At 34.6% G+C, this 21,150-nt stretch overlaps 1 protein-coding gene across 3 annotated transcripts in view; it reads right to left on the reverse strand.

The window, feature by feature from the left end:
• cic (Putative transcription factor capicua) overlaps positions 1 to 21,150 on the reverse strand; it is a 117,093-nt gene that overhangs the window by 18,051 nt on the left and 77,892 nt on the right. For all 3 annotated transcript variants that reach the window (XM_081758660.1, XM_081758659.1, XM_081758658.1), the window contains exons 14-21: positions 17,952 to 18,148; positions 15,339 to 16,279; positions 12,258 to 12,426; positions 10,660 to 10,805; positions 10,091 to 10,254; positions 7,867 to 8,014; positions 5,905 to 6,058; positions 3,372 to 3,517 (exon numbers count right to left, since the gene is read on the reverse strand). In XM_081758660.1, coding sequence (XP_081614786.1) covers positions 3,372 to 3,517; positions 5,905 to 6,058; positions 7,867 to 8,014; positions 10,091 to 10,254; positions 10,660 to 10,805; positions 12,258 to 12,426; positions 15,339 to 16,279; positions 17,952 to 18,148 — 2,065 coding nt within the window. The remainder of the gene's footprint in view (positions 1 to 3,371; positions 3,518 to 5,904; positions 6,059 to 7,866; positions 8,015 to 10,090; positions 10,255 to 10,659; positions 10,806 to 12,257; positions 12,427 to 15,338; positions 16,280 to 17,951; positions 18,149 to 21,150) is intronic.

Below are 21,150 nucleotides of genomic sequence, written 5' to 3' on the forward strand. Positions count from 1 at the left end.
TTTTTGAGATATGTAGACGACTTCATTTTTTCCGTTTACTTTAATGTTTACGTTTCGTTTATATATATATATTAGGACAATTTGCTTTTAAAATAGTTTCTTCTATATTTAGGCTCAATTTCAGCCCTCTTTTTTTGTTTTTGAGATAGGTAGAGGAATTTTTTATTTTTCATTGATTTTCCATTGACATTAATGTTAATATTTTTATAAAAAGGCCTTGTGTCCATCTTAAACACAAATTAAACATAACTTTCTTACAAGGCTGTCTAATTCTTTATTATAAATTAACGAGAAATGTTACAGTTTCGGAAGTATATCACTTCCTTCTTCAGACTACTATTCCAACTCTTATTGGAATAGTAGTCTGAAGAAGGAAGTGATATACTTCCGAAACTGTAACATTTCTCGTTAATTTATAATAAAGAATTAGACAGCCTTGTAAGAAAGTTATGTTTAATTTGTGACATTAATGTTAATATTTCTTGCTTTTTGACTATGCTCTATCCATTTTAGGACAATCTGCTTCTGGAATATAGAATCTACATAGTCTCACCTGCATTTAAGCTGAATTTAAGATATTTACCTCTTTTGGTTTTTGAGATAAGTGGAGGAATTATTTTTTTTCATTGATTTTCAATTGACATTAATGTTTCTTGCTTTTTGACTATGCTCTATTCATTTTAGGACAATCTGCTTCTGGAATATAGAATCTACATAGTCTCACCTACATTTAAGCTGAATTTAAGATATTTCTCCCTTTTGGTTTTTGAGATAAGTGGAGGAATTATTTGTTTTTCATTGATTTTCAATTGACATTAATGTTAATGTTTCTTGCTTTTTGACTATGCTCTATCCATTTTAGGACAATCTGCTTCTGGAATATAGAATCTACATAGTCTCACCTACATTTAAGCTGAATTTAAGATATTTCTCTCTTTTGGTTTTTGAGATAGGTGGAGGAATTATTTGTTTTTCATTGATTTTCAATTGACATTAATGTTAATGTTTCTTGCTTTTTGACTATGCTCTATCCATTTTAGGACAATCTGCTTCTGGAATATAGAATCTACATAGTCTCACCTACATTTAAGCTGAATTTAAGATATTTCTCCCTTTTGGTTTTTGAGATAAGTGGAGGAATTATTTGTTTTTCATTGATTTTCAATTGACATTAATGTTAATGTTTCTTGCTTTTTGACTATGCTCTATCCATTTTAGGACAATCTGCTTCTGGAATATAGAATCTACATAGTCTCACCTACATTTAAGATGAATTTAAGATATTTCTCTCTTTTGGTTTTTGAGATAAGTGGAGGAATTATTTGTTTTTCATTGATTTTCAATTGACATTAATGTTAATGTTTCTTGCTTTTTGACTATGCTCTATCCATTTTAGGACAATCTGCTTCTGGAATATAGAATCTACATAGTCTCACCTACATTTAAGATGAATTTAAGATATTTCTCTCTTTTGGTTTTTGAGATAGGTGGAGGAATTATTTGTTTTTCATTGATTTTCAATTGACATTAATGTTAATGTTTCTTGCTTTTTGACTATGCTCTATCCATTTTAGGACAATCTGCTTCTGGAATATAGAATCTACATAGTCTCACCTACATTTAAGATGAATTTAAGATATTTCTCTCTTTTGGTTTTTGAGATAGGTGGAGGAATTATTTGTTTTTCATTGATTTTCAATTGACATTAATGTTAATGTTTCTTGCTTTTTGACTATGCTCTATCCATTTTAGGACAATCTGCTTCTGGAATATAGAATCTACATAGTCTCACCTACATTTAAGATGAATTTAAGATATTTCTCTCTTTTGGTTTTTGAGATAAGTGGAGGAATTATTTGTTTTTCATTGATTTTCAATTGACATTAATGTTAATGTTTCTTGCTTTTTGACTATGCTCTATCCATTTTAGGACAATCTGCTTCTGGAATATAGAATCTACATAGTCTCACCTACATTTAAGATGAATTTAAGATATTTCTCTCTTTTGGTTTTTGAGATAGGTGGAGGAATTATTTGTTTTTCATTGATTTTCAATTGACATTAATGTTAATGTTTCTTGCTTTTTGACTATGCTCTATCCATTTTAGGACAATCTGCTTCTGGAATATAGAATCTACATAGTCTCACCTACATTTAAGCTGAATTTAAGATATTTCTCTCTTTTGGTTTTTGAGATAAGTGGAGGAATTATTTGTTTTTCATTGATTTTCAATTGACATTAATGTTAATGTTTCTTGCTTTTTGACTATGCTCTATCCATTTTAGGACAATCTGCTTCTGGAATATAGAATCTACATAGTCTCACCTACATTTAAGATGAATTTAAGATATTTCTCCCTTTTGGTTTTTGAGATAAGTGGAGGAATTATTTGTTTTTCATTGATTTTCAATTGACATTAATGTTAATGTTTCTTGCTTTTTGACTATGCTCTATCCATTTTAGGACAATCTGCTTCTGGAATATAGAATCTACATAGTCTCACCTACATTTAAGATGAATTTAAGATATTTCTCTCTTTTGGTTTTTGAGATAGGTGGAGGAATTATTTGTTTTTCATTGATTTTCAATTGACATTAATGTTAATGTTTCTTGCTTTTTGACTATGCTCTATCCATTTTAGGACAATCTGCTTCTGGAATATAGAATCTACATAGTCTCACCTACATTTAAGATGAATTTAAGATATTTCTCTCTTTTGGTTTTTGAGATAGGTGGAGGAATTATTTGTTTTTCATTGATTTTCAATTGACATTAATGTTAATGTTTCTTGCTTTTTGACTATGCTCTATCCATTTTAGGACAATCTGCTTCTGGAATATAGAATCTACATAGTCTCACCTACATTTAAGATGAATTTAAGATATTTCTCTCTTTTGGTTTTTGAGATAGGTGGAGGAATTACCTGTTTTTCATTGATTTTCAATTGACATTAATGTTAATGTTTCGTGCTTTTTTCTGACTATGTTCCATTCATTTTAGGACAATTTGCTTTTGGAATATAGAATCTACATAGTCTCTTCTACATTTGAGATGAATTTCAGTCATCTTCCCCAGCAAAGTCTATTCACATCATTGCAACCGGATAGGCTCTTTAGTAGTTTGGACATACTATGTCATATTTTTCACGGTACAATGTTCGTACTTCCCGAAATGTAGGTAATTCACTATCCTGAAAGAGACGTTTCTTACGAATATATACCAAGAAGAGATTTATAATATGCTGTTTAATCCTACGTACGTCACCAGAGCTTTTTCTGAAGCGAAAATTTCCACTCAAGCTTTCTACAAAACCGTTCTAACATCAAGGACTGCGAAAATAAATTCGAAGATACATTTCTGAGATACTTACTGGATGGTCTATTCTTCTTGCGGTAACTCTGTACAAACACCCGAGGGCTCGATGTTACTGACAATGCACTTGGTGACTGACACTCTTCAGGTTTGAATTCAGGTAACGACGAAAACTTTTGTTCAAAATTTACTTGTTCCAACACCCTGTTAAAAGAAAAAGTACAAACATGTTTTAAAAAAAGACAAGACTCGGAGAGCCACAATTAAAAAACTCAAAACAAGAATAACATTTTACTTACTGATGGATCACTGATTTTAATTGCTTCCATGTAATTACATTATGATATATGTCTATAATATAATTATTATAGCACCCAATATTTGTCTAGACCACTTATAAATATAAAGCCATTACTGGTCATTCAGAAATCTTAACTACAGCTACAACGGTAGTCATAAAAGATCCTTCCAAACAATTGATTTAACTTTTACTTGCGAATACTAATATGCGTAATAGAATCTACCCACTTTTTGCAATATATATTTCACTAAATTAGGTTTTCAAACGACATTAATGTTACAATAGAGCCCAAACATAGCAACCGATTCACAATATAAATCGTAAGGGTTCAGTCATATTTTCATGAATATTTTCTGCCCACTTGCAATAAGTTGTAGACAGCATAGTTAAATATCATCCCTTTACAAAGATATAAAAACTATAATCGCAAAACCCACTTCCTTTTAAACTTAGATTCCATATATTCCTTTTTTAGTCCTCTACCCTCCTCTTTATTCTTCTTCAACTTTGCTAACTTAGTTAACAGTTCTACTTAACTTTCAGCTAAGAATTTCACTCAAAATTTTGTATCTTTTCTAATATACTTCTTATCCTTGGACTTTTGAAGCATAGCTTCTATCCGCTTCTTGTCAGTATCACAGCACAATCCTCTTTGTGATCCTTTAGCTTCTTCAGCTGTCTTATATCCATCATTAGATTTTTCTACGTTTCGTCCACCTTCCAGCAAATCAAAAGAATTTACATCCAACACCCCTATCGGAACTGATTCCTGTCCACATGGGTTGAAATGACTACAAGGTTTGAAGTTATTTCTGATCTTTTCCTTTTCTTAATCATATAAATAGCAACAAAATTCTTTTTATATTCTATATTAAGTTTTCGAAAGGATACCATAAACTTCAAAGACCTCTAAACGCTCTTTCATCTTATGGAATGTCCACAGCAAAGTGTAGTCGACATCAACTATTTCGGTCTAAGTCGCTCGACGTAATAAACATCACCTGTTTATCATATTTTTGGAAAGGTAGTTTGTCAGATTTGTTGTCGAGTGACAAATCTAATCTGTTCACACGCCTATGTAAAACGACTCTATCTACTATAGCGAAGACATGGTTTTCCGTAAGTCGAACATCCGCCTTTCTCATGATATCTGATGCAATTTATACATTTGTTCTACTAACCTACAAGTAGCTACAAATCCATCTTACGAAGCAAAGAGACAGTACTGAGATATGACTGATATGGTCAATATCTGATGCACAACTATTTCGCTTCTCACTTCGAACATCAAATGGTTTTTTAACGCGTATCTAAACCTTATCAAATTCACAAAGGGCTGTTGCTTATTTTACTGTATTACATATTGTGCAAGGATTGATGCTCCAGTTGGGCGAATTTATGAAACCAATAACATTCTCATATTATTCGTTCATAAGTCAAATTTTAGATGCAGGAAGCTCTGATTAGTACAAATCAAGTTATTCATTCTATAAGTTCACTTAATTACGACTAATCAAGCTGACACTTTCCTGTTCTCTGTAGCACTGGCTGTCACATTTAACTGGAACATACATCTAAATTTTACCAAGTTCCACATCACACGATTCTATTTTTCAGTTTTACGTTCCACGGTAATGCTGGCTAGGCTATAGGACACGGTGATGATGAGGAATGAATGGAATGGTGGAATGAATAAGTGGGAGGAAACGAGAAAACCCATGCACAGGTATGTGTTCACCACAAAGTCCACTTGGCGCGAACTGGAGTCGAACTAGGGACCCCACGCACCAGAGGTGAACGCTCAACCACTGAGCCACCGCGGCCCCCTCACACGACTCTAAGGGAAATAAACGTATCATACTGGATCTCTATTGTTTAGCATAGCTGTAATTAGAAATTTGTTGTGCCACTATAATTGCGGTTCTCTATAAATGTTATCTCAAAAGCTTTAGATATAAGTCACCAAGATTTTTCTAAAGCATTTTCTAAGCAGATAATAACAGAATAACACGCTCAAGTCTAAAACAATCATATTCTAAGCTTAAGTTATCACTACTTGTTGGACTCTCGTCTTATTTTATTCCTCACACAATTCCTTTTACTTTTATATTCCAAATTAAACTTCATTCCACTGTCCCAAACCCCATTTCAAACACAATCATGTAACTTCTATTTCAATTATCCATCATATTCATTCAATCAAATAAATAAATAAATAAATAAATAAATAAATAAAATAAAGTAAGCACGCCATAAGTCTCGTTGAGTTAGACCAGAAAATGAAACTTACCTATCCATTCCATCTTCAACGTTTTTCTTGAAGAAGCTTTTCTTCGTGTTAGGAGATGAAGGGACAGTGGTAGTGCTAGTTGTTTCCTGCTTCTTTTCTTCCTCTTGAGAAACACCAACGGAATCAGAAGAAGCATTCGAAGACGATGACAACGCTATGAAACCAAGACAGACAGAAAGAAAGAAAGAAATGAGTAATTTGAAATTGTACGGAAGGAAGACCTATTAAATCTAATATAGTTAATGACCTTATTTTGTGTTCCAATAATTTCAACTGCAAAATGCTGCAGTTTTTATCAGATGTTGAAAAGTAAGCACTGGTTAAAAAATTTTGATTGTTTTACAAGTATTAAAAAACAAAACAAAAAAAAAAAAAACATCATTATATAGATAGATATTCTACCATTATTAGCAGGTTGCTTGCCGCAAATGAGAATCTTCCGTGCTCCACGGTCTTCAGCTAACCTCTTCGTCCTCACGTACGATTCTTCTGTTTTCATATTGTCCATCAATTGTAACCTCCTTCACCCCCTCCCTTTCTTTCCTGCTACTAACTCCATACAGTTCATCCAAAAACAAGAACATAGGTTTAAGTGCCCTGTCAAATTCAACTATGTATTGAATGTTAAAAGCAAACCGGTACTATCCACTATGCCCTAGTGATTTTTTACAGGGTAGTTATTTCAGTATAGCATTAATACCTTCGTCAGTACCAATAAGTTACCTATTATAGAAACTCAATGTTTATCTTAATTACATTATCCATTAACTTATCAATGCTGAATAACTTAAAAACAACTTGATTAACAAACATGAAAGTTCACATTAATCAATATATCTTCTTTTCACCGTAATGGATAAAGGGTTTAACTACAATACCAAACGAAATTTTCTCCTACTACAGAAATATAATATTTGGCAACGCTGACTTCTGAAAATAATTTTAAACATGACGCGTAAGGAAGTGGCCGGAGTTGTGATTATGGGGTGATTTAGGTCTACATAGTTGGAAAGGGTTTTTAATATATATTTACTAATGAAGAAGTTTTCAGAAACTTTCAACTTTAGTGCAACACTTGTACATATCGGTAACAACCGGCTCTCAATATATATAAAAATTAAAAATGGACGGAAGGTTTAGTGAATTTACATATTACTTTCACGAATATATTGTAAGGATCCCCACTTTTCAGTGCGAGCATGTGTTATATCTATACAACACATGCTATTGTTTACAATCATTAATACAAGCAGACGATACACATGAAATAAACAGGAAGATGCGAAGCCAGCATGACGGAAGCCGAGGAAGAATGAGTCACCCAGAAATCAATCACCTATAAAAATGGACCTGAAGAGGGCAGAAGTATCAGTTGACCAATGATCGCATAACCTACACCTGCTCATGAGGTCGCCCTGGACAAAGGAGTATTACCTTGCCCAAATCCCTGGAAGCTACCATAACCTAAGGAGGTTGCCAAAACACCGTATTATCCTGAAGTCGCTACAGACGCCCTGGAGGCTACCACGAGGTAAAGGGTTCCCGTGCAAAAGTATTTCCTTCCTTCACCTGTACTTGAATAAGGAAAGGCTCCAATATAATTCTCTTTGTACATACAAAGACAAAAGACATGTTGTAGTATTTTATAAAATAAATTCGGTGAAGGGTTCAAATCCCGGACTATTATTGTCTGTACCAAATAGACACTACAATACAAAGAAGAATCCAGACTTCCATTATATAACTACAGGTATAACGAAGGTGTAAGAGTGATACTGAATTAATTCTTCAATAAAACACTAACAACCCGTAATACCGACTGATATGAAACACAGCTTTTGCAAACTTTGACATAAAGAGAATACTTCAGACAGTGTGCTAACACGCTAAGGAACATTAACAACAATTTCACTTATTTCAAATTCTGATTCCTGAAGGTTAAAGAACAATTAAGAAACTCACCTTTTGACTGCCTTCTTTGCAGCGGAGCTTTTCCAAGTTGTGCTGGAGTAGGAGCTAAGACGAATTCTTCAGACGACTGACCTGAATCCACTGTAGTGTAACTTTCACCATGAGACGAAAAGGTAACACGCGGCGATGAAATGCAATTCTAAAAACGAAAAAGGAATGAAGAAAAAACAAATTACAAATGGTAACTACACATACATAACGTTCAGACTTTCGAAAGAATCTTATGATTTTTAGCATGGAACAGACCGGAAATTGTGATCCGCTTTTTTGTCAGCAGTAGAGTCCCGAAAACTTGGCCTAATGTTGAGTGAAGGCTGGCCGAGTTTGTGAAAATGCCAGGTTATCGGGAATGCGGTTAAAAAAAGAATACGTACGAGTGTTTCCTCAGAAAATAGAGTACTGTACTTGCATGGATTGGCTGCTTCAGAATACAACAGAGGATAAACTGCCCAGTTACGCTTAAACAAACAGCTGAGCGCGCGCCTGCGCCAGATACATCGTGGAGGAGTGGGAGTGTGACACGAGAAAAAGGAATGCGGGAAGGGACACACGCACGTGGGCAATAACCTTGAACGGGTCTGCGCGCGTTTTTTTTTTTTTTTCCGACCTGTCAGGGTGTGGCCGGGCTATCCGGACTGCCAGGTTATCGAGTGCCGAGTGCTCGGAACTCTACTGTATATGTTATTCTTTTGGTGGGGTAAAATGAATAAATGACAATAAAACTGAAGAATTGAGCGCTTTCTGTAAGATTGAGGACTAAAGTTTTTATGTATATTAGGGATGTCACTAACATTAAATCGTGCCCATGCTTTTTAGTCTTGCAGGGTTTCCACTCTTACACGGTTTTCACAGTTCAATATATTTCAATTTTACGGCCGGAAAGTTAACAAAAATAACCTTTACTGACAGAGCCCGATTTAGATTTGATGAGATCGTAAGCTATTGAAAGTAATGGGGCCCTTTATGTGTCCAGCTGTCTTTTATCAATGACAAACTGTCTGCACTGCAGTCTGCAGCTGCAGGCTACATGTTGCCATACAACCAGTCCATGAAGAACGTAAGCACCCTATACGCAGAAATGAGCGAACTAGTGATATTTTTGGGAGCAGGCTAGAAGGAGGGGCCCCATTACTTACATTACAGGAGCTTACACCATATAAAATACTGTTAATGAATGCAAGCTTTATAACTTATTTTTTTATTCTATAGCTTAGAAATATACATCCACTTTTTTTCTCGTAATTTTTTTTGGGGTCCCCAAGAGAGTGGGGCCCTAAGTTTTAGCTTATACGCAAATCCGACATTGTTTACTGACCGCACAATGACAACAAAAACTGCACCCAGTAAGAGACGTGAAGCTCAGTACGGCGGTCGGTACGTTACAGTGGAATAATTGAACTTGATCTCGTTCAACCTTACGAAATCAACTGTGCATACAAGAAAAAGGAAAAAAACACTAATAAATTAAAGTTTCTTCTTCAATAATATATATATATATATATATATATATATATATATATATATATATATATATATATATATATATATATATATATATAATTATTTGTCTTATCCTGTCAACAGGTTTGTTATTACAAGGTGTGCAATTTTCTAGATTTTCACGGTTTCATAACGAAATTCAAGGCTTATTCCAAGTTTTTTCATGGTATATGAAATCCATGGCGGTTGTATGAACACCCTGTATTACTGTCATTTCTTCATTTTACCCTACCGAAAAACGATTTTCTCCTCAGCATCATCTATGAAAGCATTGTTTTTAAATTTATTTATTTACGGTTACTGTTTTTCACTTTTTACTATAAGATGTTTTCACATTCAACCAGTTCTTCTACAATAAGAAATAAAACTAAATCACGAAATCTCGTGGATGTTATACTGTACATGCCGACTCTAAAGCACTTTTGGTTGCATAACTGTTAGGAAATATCGTCAGCAAAGAACAATTGACAAATTAATAAATTTTACACTAAAACTGTACACTAGAGTGAAAATTATGTAAGAATATTATACTGTCACAACATTTACGTACATGTGCAAAATTTCAGAGCTTTAGTTACAATGGAAATGCTTGGATTTAATTCTTCGTCTCTGACAAAAAACAAACAAAAAAGTATCTTAATAAAACCAGAAAGAAGTTGAATGCGTACTGCAAAAATAATCGATAATATAATTTCCTAACTCCATGACTACTTACAGATATCTGAGTCTGGGCTTGCTGCTCTGTTTCTTTGGCTGCATTAGTTTCCTGTACATTATTTTGATGAAACATGTCAGCTGACTTCTCAGAAGCGCCTGAGGGCTTTGTCAAGTGCAGTCTGTCTTGGTCGTTAGACATTTCAGTCTTCTGGTTGGTTTGGCCTTTTAAAAGAACATAATATTTTGAATAAATATTAATATAGCACGCAACAACTTAATTTTCAATACAAGTTCTGTAAGTTCTTACATTACACGTTTTGTGAGGAGTCACTGCAGATAAAAAAAAGTTCAAGGTTGCTGATAATAATAAAGGTAGTTTATAAACAAGGAAATCTAGTTAACAGAAGGACAGTATACATAATATTATGCTAATTATCTGACAATGGTATACCGTAGTTAGTACATTAGGCGAGTACGCAACATTGCGCATATTATAACAGTATCAAAGTGAAACCCTATGCAATGAAAATAAATGTGATACAATGGAATCCTGTTAAAAGCAAATTTCACTACCACATTAACACAACTGTACAATTAACAAGTTTGTAATTGAGTAATTCTACTTACTTGTGTAATACTGTACGTTTTCAGTTGTAACTCTTCCTGGGCTCAACAGATCTCCTCGAAGTGTGTTCATATGATTAGAGCTTGAGCTCGTTTTTACTTGTTGCTGAACTGTTCTTACAGATGATTCCTCGTCTCTGTGGTATGTGCTGTAAGATACAAACTTTATCTCAAAAATAGGTCACAGGTCAAAAAGCATACATATATATAATATTTAGAGTTCACAACTCTTCTATCAAGCATTGCGTGGAATACAAGGTGAATTCAAGGAGAAAAAATCATGGATAATAAATATTTTTATAACTACATTTTCTTTGACATCGTCAATCAAACCGTTGATTTTTTTTTTGGTAACACGTTCCTTTTACTTTCTAAAAGTAAATATATTTTCTAATTACACTGACCTACTCTCATAATAATTAGTTAGAAAAAGCCTGTGAACTGATTGACATCCTATAATAAGAATCATTCATTCTGTAGTTAGTTCCTCTATCCGTTTTGTTACTATAGTCAAATAAAAAATTTGACAAATATGTGGCTGATGACTATCGCTGACAGGAAGCTTTTTGAGTTGTTAAGTGTAAAGGGTGTCAAATTGTCCTACCTTTTTCTGATGTTAGAAGACAATTTAGTTGTATACACAGTGTGTTTCAAAACAATATCGACAACGTTTAGGACGTGATTTCTGACATCAAGATAATACAAAAAGTATAGACCAACCTGGGTGCATACATCCGTCATTTCGGAGTTACAGGCTGCTGAAAACATGAAAATTGAACTTTAAAGGTCTACAGCTCCAATACTATGGAACGTACCGTAGTCGGGTCAAGACTTAGAGTGCGCTATCTAAATATATATGTTTCAAAATCCTGCGGTACTCACGCAACAATTTTTATGGAGGGAGTTTGACTACGGGCATATAATTTGAAGTACTCAACAACTACCTCTATAAAAATTGTTGCGGAAGTATAACAATTGGATCAGAGTTTGGACACTGAAACATGGATATTTGGATAGGGCACATACTTGTTTCTAAGTGAAGTGTTGTCCCGACTACGGTTAGTCCCATAGTATTGGAGCTATGGACCTTTAAAGTTCATTTTTCCATGTTTTTGGCAGCCTATAACTCCGAAATGACGGATTTGTGCACCCAGGTTGGTCCACACTTTTGTTTTATCTTGGTGTCACGAATCACCTCCCAAACGTTCTCGGTGTTGCTTTGAAACACTCTGTATATAAATAATATAATTTACAGTTCAAAAAAAAAAATATCCGTATTTAACAAATGTGTACAGATAAATTGGTGCATCTCAAATGTGGTACTTACTATATATACAAATTTCTGTTGAACATTCTTTCGACAGAAAAATAAATAAATGTTAAATTTATCGTTCAACGATTACGAATAATTGTGGATGAAATGAAAGAACACGTGAAATAAAAATGTGTAACGCAACGGGAGAACCTTGTTAAAAAAAAAAAAAAAAAATCTCAGAGACAATGCTGTCCATAACAAAATCAATGGTCTGGAATCAAACCATGATCCCTTGCATTACAGACGAGCGATCTCCCATTGAACAGCAACAGAACACAATACTCACCTAGATGGTACACTCTGACTTGGAATAGAAGACTGAATTTCAAACTGATGAGCAGCGGAGTTTTGAGTGGCACTGACAATCACAGTAGGCGTTTCGATGTGTTTAGGTTCTGAAGACAATATCTGGACTGGAGCTGTCGGGTGAATGGATACAGCCTGATTTTGATTTCCTACGAAAGAAATAATACAATTCACTTAACTATCTTACCACTATTTCTTCTCGAGTATTTCCTTCTAAAAACGAAAAAGTTACTCCTATTACATCAAGGGGATTCTTTTTCATAAAACTAAACTTTCTAGTGTTATTATCAACGAAGAGCTATGGCTGCTAGGGGGCGTTTTTGTTACCTTTGTTCTTTCTTTTTTTCTTTCTTTCAAAAAATACCGTATCCAGAAAGCCAGCGTCAATGGATCACCCCATCCTTTTGGCTAAGTGCAATACGTGCAGCAGAGCAACAAGTGCATCGAAATGTTTAAAGACAATCTGTTGGAGTGATAAAAATCTTCGAGACATTGGACATTGGTTATGTGAATAAGTGCGATGACCAGCTGTGGAACGTTTCATTACATGGGTATATACTACTGCTTAACAGGAATTTCAAGTGAATCAGTGGTAAAGTATTTTTTTTTTTAATCTAATATTTTAAGTTTAAAATCACAACAGTACTTTAACAAGTGGTTTTCAGCTGTTAACACACTCATACAAAACTACTTCTACATTACACAGAATGGTTCGATCCTAAAACGTATCAAGCGCGCTTTATACTGGACCAACACTGTGTGCGTGGTTTTCTCGGGATTCTCCCGTTTCTTCCTATTTTCCTTATTCCACCACTTTCATTCATTCTCACCATCGTCGTCTCTTTTAGCCTACTAGCCATAACCGCGGGACGTAAAACTAAAAGATTTCATTTTTACATTACATAGAAGTTCTAGCGTGATGTGTGCACAGTAGTAGGTAGTTGGGAAAAAGAGCTGTTCTAGTACAAGGAATTTACATTACACAAGAGTTCAAACTTTCTCTTTCACTGCCTCCTCCCTTGTTTCTTACAAGTGCAAAATGATCTATTAAAAAAAAAAAAAAAAAAAAAAGGAAAGAAAAAGTGAGCAATTGAAGAAGACTTGGACGCATTAAGCTGTAATTTTACAAATTATATACATATGAGTCAACTCGTATCTTTAAATAAATATACACAAGATGTTTATAACCAGAAAATCTAATTTGACTCGAGACTCGAGACGATAAGGGTCCTGATCGGTAAGATAACCTAAGACAGACATACAGCAAAAGCAGAATTTACTTATATAAGAATTTCAAGATTAACCTAAAGCCTATTTAATAATTTGAACCAAAACTTTTGTTATGAAGTGTACAAAAATTGATCATAATACCTCATTCCAACGCATAATAATAATAATAATAATAATAATAATAATAATAATAATAATAATAATAATAATCTATATATTAATAGCGGTGTCTGCGAACAAAAAACTTCAGATCCAAATTGAAAGTGACTATTTTTGCGACTCTTAATCTCTCGAACCACCCTACCGATCTCAATCAAATTTTTGACGTACATGCAGTTCTGGCCTGGGAGTGTTTTTAGCTATTCATTTTGATGGTAGAACGTTTGGGAGGGGGAGGCGGGGAAATGATAAAAAAAAAAATAAAATAAATAACATTTAATAACTCTTGAATCACCCGATCGATCTCAATCAAATTTTCAACATAGATGAAGTTCGAACCTAGGAAGTTTTTTATTATTTCATTTTGATGGTAGAACTTACGGAAGGGGAGGAGAGGAGGATAAATACTTGAAAATGAATAAAACTTAATAACTCTTGAACCTCTCGACCGATCTCGATCAAACTTTCCACATAGATAAAGTTCGGAGCTGGGATATTTTCATCATTTTACTTTGAAGGCACAATGTAGGGGAGGGGAAGGGAGGATATATATGTAAAAAAAAAAATAAAAAAAAAATAAATGTGACTGTCTTTGTGACTTCATCACGCTTAAACCACCGAACCAATTTTAATCAAATTATCAACATAGATGAGGTTCGGACCTGGGTTGGTTTTTATCATATCCCTTAGGGTAGGAGGGGAGGGGAGAGATATATAAAAAATAACTCTTGAACCACCTGACCGATCTCGATCAAATTTTCAACATATATGACGTTCGAGCCTGGATTTTTTAAAAAATATTTTCACTTTGACGGTAGGACCTAGGGGAGGGGGAGGGGAGATTAATATAAAAAAATAAATGAAACTTAACTCTTGAACCACCCAACTGATCTCGATCAAATTTTCAACATACATGATATTCGGGACTGGGATAATTTTTATCATGCCGTGCCCCGCAACATGGGGAGAGGAGAGGGATATATAAAAATCACCGAAAATGACAAAAATCAAAGAGTGCAAACGGAACATATTATTTTCATTTTTCTTTAATTTAACCCAGCGAAATCGGGGTGCGTCTTAAATTCGAGTAATTATCGAGAAATTCTTAATTAAAGATATTCAGACAACAATAGCGTCCTGCGCTTGGGCAGGACATGGGGGTTTGCTAATAATAATAATAATAATAATAATAATAATAATAATAATAATAATAATAATAATAATAATAATAATAATAATAATAATAATAATAATAAGTTTCATTGCAGAAAACACTTATCTAACTGTAAGGTACATATACTATTGACAATACGATCTTGCTTGTTCCAATCTTTTTGTGTTTCTAGTAGATTAAAGTAATTTCCAATATTTCAGATACTTTAGTGAGTGTCAATTTTCAAGAGCAAAGAGGTTTAAACCATATTACGTAGTAACGTGTTCACATGCTTTTTGTTTCAATATCAATGGATTTTACGTACGAAGTAATGCATTTAAAAAACTACTGCATTGGGGGTTGACGCGTCTATAGTTTCCCATAAAATTATGTTTATGTTAGAAAGATAAGTGGACTTAACACATTAATAATGAGTTTGAGGTATCTTCTTGAAACTTCAGTCTACTAGGAATACAAAAAGGTTAGTTCTATTTTTATTTACACAATTACTGTTCTTACCTGATATTGCTAATTGGATACTTTGTGGTGGTAGATATACATTCTGGACTCTTCCACTGCTATGAACCGGAACAATATACTGGATCTCGTTTGCAGATTCCTCTCGATCGGCAAAATCCACCCTTGCCACAGTTACTTGACTTCCTGATGTTTTCGCTAAACTAGAAAAGCTGGTCTGTGTTGACGAAGGCTTCAGAAGTAAATTGGTAAACAGGGCTTGAGTCCCTGATGTCTGTATATGGCTTTGTGACACTGAATCTGCTACAGTGGAGGTAGGATTTAAAATGGTCATGGACACTGTCAAAGGTTGAGTAACGCAAGCTTGGTACGAAGAAGTAGAGAGAATAGTCGCTTTTTGTGGTTCAAAATGCGCTGGAAGCGTTGTTGTAATAGGTTTGCTTATTCGAAGCACTGCAGGAGCTTCTCTACTCGCGGCAGTGATCACTTCATTTGCATGTGTTGTAGATGATGATGTCTGGGGTTTGCTGTACTTAATCCACTGTTGCCGCCCGTTCTCTGGTACATGCATATTTGCTGTGTATGTTTTCGTTTCGCTAGTGTCATTAGAAACCGATACGGATGTTGGATTACCGGTATTTTGTGGAGCTATTGTAGCATTCACAATATGCAATTGAGCTGTTGTGCTGACACTTTGTCCAGAGGTGACCACAGATCCACTCCACGTTGAAGCCACAGGTACTGTGCTCTCAATTTGAGATGCAGATGTCGCTGGCAAGTTTGTGCTCTTCGCGGTGAGAGTTTCTGAGAGAGTTTTCACTTTCGGGGAAATGGGCATTGTCTTGAAAGCTCCACCTGTAGGTTGAAAGCCTGATACACCTAATGGATTAACTGGCGACAGATACGGGAATGATAGTCCGTTACCCTTTTCACCACCCACACTATGGAACTTACTGCCTCCATCAATGCTGCTGGCAGGTAACCTACAAAAAACAACAATAATTATAATAAATACTACATACTGTAAAGATTCAGACTATTAACAAGTCGAAAATTTTCTGATATGTTAAATCAACGCACTAATAGAAATTTCGGATAAACATCGTCTTGGTTTAACACTATCTAATATGCTCTATTGTGCCCCTCACGTTGAACCAGTATCTAAACAAGCCTCTTTTTTTGGGTTTTATTTTATTTTATATTTAAAGCTTGTTGTTTGTTCACTGTTTCTAGGTTATTATATGTAACCACAATTTAACTTACAAATCATTCGAAAAAAAAAAAAGTATCGTAAGAATATTGATTTAAAAAAGAAGAAAAAATGTTATTTTAGTGGAAGATAAAGGACAAGATATTTACATTACAGTCCACCCACATCACTGTGTAAAATTACAGTTGCAACCTTCTGGTCGTCTACGATTACAGCTCATATTTCAAGGTGTTACTTGTTTTAAGTAACTACTGCAGCGAGCGGGGGACGCTTGACGGTAACTGTTTCTCTTTTAATATTTTAAGTGCATTCTTCCGCTGGGTGAGAACAACGAAGGTATCCACCTATGATTTTCTATGGCCTGTACGTAATAGAAATACGGCGCGTTATACGCTTGAAACTTACATGCTGGGTTACCGATAGCTTCTATTTTATCCTCAAAAGATACGCACGCTTCAATAGTTTCTCCTCATTTTCCACACTAAGTTCTTCCCATTATATCTGAGTGCTGCTATAGAAGCTCTTGAAATTCTTCAGTATGAACTTCACAGTGAAGTTTTATTGTGAGTTTTTAGGGTTACATCAATAAAGTCCCATGACCGGAAATTAACCACTTAAGGGTACTTAATAATTGTGGAATACATATTAAATAATTTTACGCTCACGTTTCGGTTTCTATAGAACCGCACCCATCCAGAGGCAAAGCTAGTTTTTTGCTTTCAAGTTCCTTTCCCCTTACATTGTAGCTCTCCAAAATTTCTACAACCCCTTTTTTTCTCCTTCTTCCTTTTCTCAAGTGACTAAATAATGTTGAAAGCTGCATCAAACAACACAAACTGTTGATTTATAAGGTAGCCGAGTATCATAGGCTAAATAAACATTTACGGTCTCTTGTACATGGTAATCGTGAATATTGAAGCCTACTTAGTTTCTGCAAGTTTATAAGAGAGAAATTTGAAAAATCTATATAAAACATAGAGCCTTTTGAAGATTTAAGACCAGAACGATAAGTCTAAAAATATGTTTCATTTTTATTTTGGAGTTTGTGTACTTTCTGACTCGAATGACATTCTGGCGAGACTCTCCCAGGACTCTGTAGAGAAAGGATCCCGTCTACGTATATTACGGCAACTGAAGTCTACCTACGCAAAGTAACAACAATCCACAGCAGATCTTGTTTTTTCTATAAACAGTAGAAAGTTGTTTTGTCTATAAAGGTATTGATTTTTAAAAATATGGCTTTTCGAATAAAATCATCTTGATCCTCTTTAATAAATACTTTTCAAACTTACAGTAATTATCATTAAGTATAATTATTTTCAAAGATCAATGATTGTTTGAAATAAGACTAATGAGTAAAATTTACTTTAAAAAAAAATCACATTTACACTATTTTCCTCGTTTATTATATACAACGATTTCATATTATCGAAGTTAACTCCTACCTGGCTTTGATAGGCTTAGGCCTACATGTTATTTCCCCAGAATTTGACTTAATGCCTGGAACCGGACTGAATCGCTGCTGAGGGAATGCTTTATTTTCAATCAGCGGTTCCACATCACTTTGAGATTCGGAATCTGAATCGGTGACTTTTTCTTGACATTTGAGATCAATTTGAGCTGGAGGATCTTCACATATCACCTACAGTATAAAAGAAAACAGAATTAATTCATAGTCAATGTTAAATATATACAAAACACTTTTCTTATCTTTTTTTTTTTACTATTTAACTAATCAACTAGATAAATTTTTTATAGTTTAACTGTATAAATACTTCTATGTTTACATAGTACTACTTTGTTATCCTGTTTTTACACCAAGAGACAGCTGTCCTCAGTTTACATTTGGGGAAAACTACTGAAAATTAAACAGCTTAGGCCTCTAATCTTCTAATTGTATATTTCCCTTAACTAGCTCAAATAACATACAAAGAGTGGAAAGGTGACTGACTGCACCGGGACCCGAACCCGGGACCTCCGACATACCGTGTCGATGCGTTAACCACTGCGCCACCCAGTCCGTTTCCCAGAACAGCTACTTACTCTCTCACTCTCGAGGTCGGTGCTCTTATCTTGGACAACGTGCGTTGTATCACAGCTCCCTGCTGTCATTGGGCAATCCTGTGTCCATAAACTGAGCACCTTATGACGGTTTAATTTCATACATATCAATGAAAAAAAGGAAACAACACTTTTTTGTAAACACCAGATCCTCAATAGGTTCGAATTCTATCACACACAAACTGGATTGGTTCTGGGAAGCGGACTGGGTGGCGTGGTGATTAACGCATCGGCACGGTGTGCCGAAAGTCCCGGGTTCGAGTTCCGATCCAATCAGTCACCTTTTCACTCTGTGTGTCATAGAATTCGCACCTATAGAGGATCTGGTGTGAAAAAAAAATCGGTTGTTTCCTTCTTTCATTAGACTCAAATAAATCTTCGAGAACCCTACAATCAGGCTGAAGTTCGTTACTTTCAGATTCGATATAAGCTTAGTTATTTACATTACGTGAGATTATTATCTTATTGAGCATAAAATAATTACTTTATAAGTAAATGCTGGAATGTGTTTATTTTCATTCTTCAGGTACTGCTCTACATCTCAAATCACATGGGCTGTGCCACTACCAACATCTACCAAGTATAAACGAACCCACTGATATACCTGAATGAACATTTCCACCGTTGAAATAAATACGAATTGTCACACACAGCGTTATCCTTGTATTCACCACTCTTACATTTTTACACAAAACGAGGTTTCCAATTTACATGGGGTTTGTCTTTGGGCTTTTGAAGGAACTAGTTGTTGCGCCCAAGCCTTCAAGCCCGTGTACATTTCAGGTTATCCTATTTTGAAATAATTAAATTGAGAAAATGCAAATTTTTGGGTGAAATTGATTCGTCACAATAGGTTTTAAATTTGCAAATTACTTACGCGCTAGCGACATCTGTTGGCATCAGACATCTATTAGCTTCACTATTTACTATTAGGAATCAGCGTTATATCTTAATGTAGTCTGTCAGGAAAGTAAATGTACACCTTTTTTTGAGTCTGGCATTCCTGCGCTTCAGCCATGGAGAATATGAGAATTAAATCAATCAAATTTTATTGAGGGGCAAGAAAAAAAGTCTAATCTGAATAAGACGTTGCAGAGGGGCACAAGCTGTGAATACGAATAGTGCATATTGTAAATACAGGGCAACACCGAAAGAGAAAGCCAGAAACAGCTGCTAAACGGAGAAAAAAAAGAGTAAAAATTGTCGAAGTGGGAATATAAAATACAAATACCAGCAAATATGCCGACAACTAAACGTTTACCAAGCAATGATCATGGTGTAGTGGTTAAGGTGCTGGCTTACAAATGCAAAGGACGTCAGTTCGAATCCCCTGCAAGATGTTTTTAGAATTTTTGTTAATAATGCATACAGCTCATGAGATGGTAAAAGAGGTCGTATTTACTCTTTCGTAGCAATTATTATTGATAATATTGAGTACTGATAATACTTTTTGTCTTTGGGTATTGCTTTTATTCTTGTCTTCATTTCGAAAGAGAAGAATATCCGAACAAATGCCACCAAAATTCCTCGTATTTTGAATGTAAACGCCATTTGCAATCAATAAAGAATAAAAATTGAACGTTCTGACGTAGCTGCAAAAAGTTAAAAAAAAAAAAAAAAAAAAAAAAAAAAAACTATATATACCTATACTCATGGTCATTAAAAATACAATCACTACATGCCTTAAACCTCTCGACTACGATTTCTACGTTGAGTACTGGGAGGCTTGTGTTTAGGTTTGGCTGGTCAATACGTTTTGCAAAGAGTCCCGGTTTAGCTCTGACGCAGCATGGGTGTGAGAAGGAAGAAAAGTGTCGGTTTAGCCTCTGAGGCTAAAACCACTTTCCGTTCGGAAGTTTCTATCTCTGTGTGTGTCTATCTATCTATCTGTATATATATAACGCTATTTGTGAATGCCATAACCACCGTAATTTTCAGCGGATTGAGAAAAAACTTAACACAAACATTAATTGTTGAAATATCTTCAATGAGTTCGTTAGCCAGAATTATCAGATGAAAATGTTCAAAATGGCGGCCCTTCAAACTCTTAAAAAGTTCCAAGGGAACTAAAGTTCGCCCATAAGTGGGTATTCACAATGTTTAAGTGAGTTTTCCTTTTTTACTGAAATATTTGTGTGCAGGGGCTTATAATCTTTTGTTGAAATATTGGACCCGATTAATCACCTAAAGAAGGATCACGCCCTTTCTCTACGGTCAGGTTTTTTTTTTCTTTCTTCTTTAAGAGGGAAATATTTTCCTATCGGAATAAGACGATTGTTAGTGATGATATGAAGTTACACATTGAAAGTGAAGTAACTTGTGAAATGTGTTATTTGAAAGAATAATATAATAAATATGCTTTCCCCTAACACAGAGAACTGTAAATCATGTATTTCGAGTTCGGGAATGGCGAGCAGTGCTATTTGATTTGCTTTTTAGTAACACATTGCATTGCAAATAGTGGTAGGCAACAATAGTGGTAAGTAAAATAATAATAATAATTATTATAATATATATATTACGAAAAAGGTGTTGTTTACGGCAACGCAATATCTTCCTCAATTCTTCAGCAAACGTAATGAT

The sequence above is a fragment of the Thermobia domestica genome, chromosome 5 (genome assembly GCF_964235325.1).
Source record: "Thermobia domestica chromosome 5, izTheDome1.hap1.1, whole genome shotgun sequence".
In the NCBI taxonomy this organism is placed as follows: Eukaryota; Metazoa; Arthropoda; class Insecta; order Zygentoma; family Lepismatidae; genus Thermobia; species Thermobia domestica.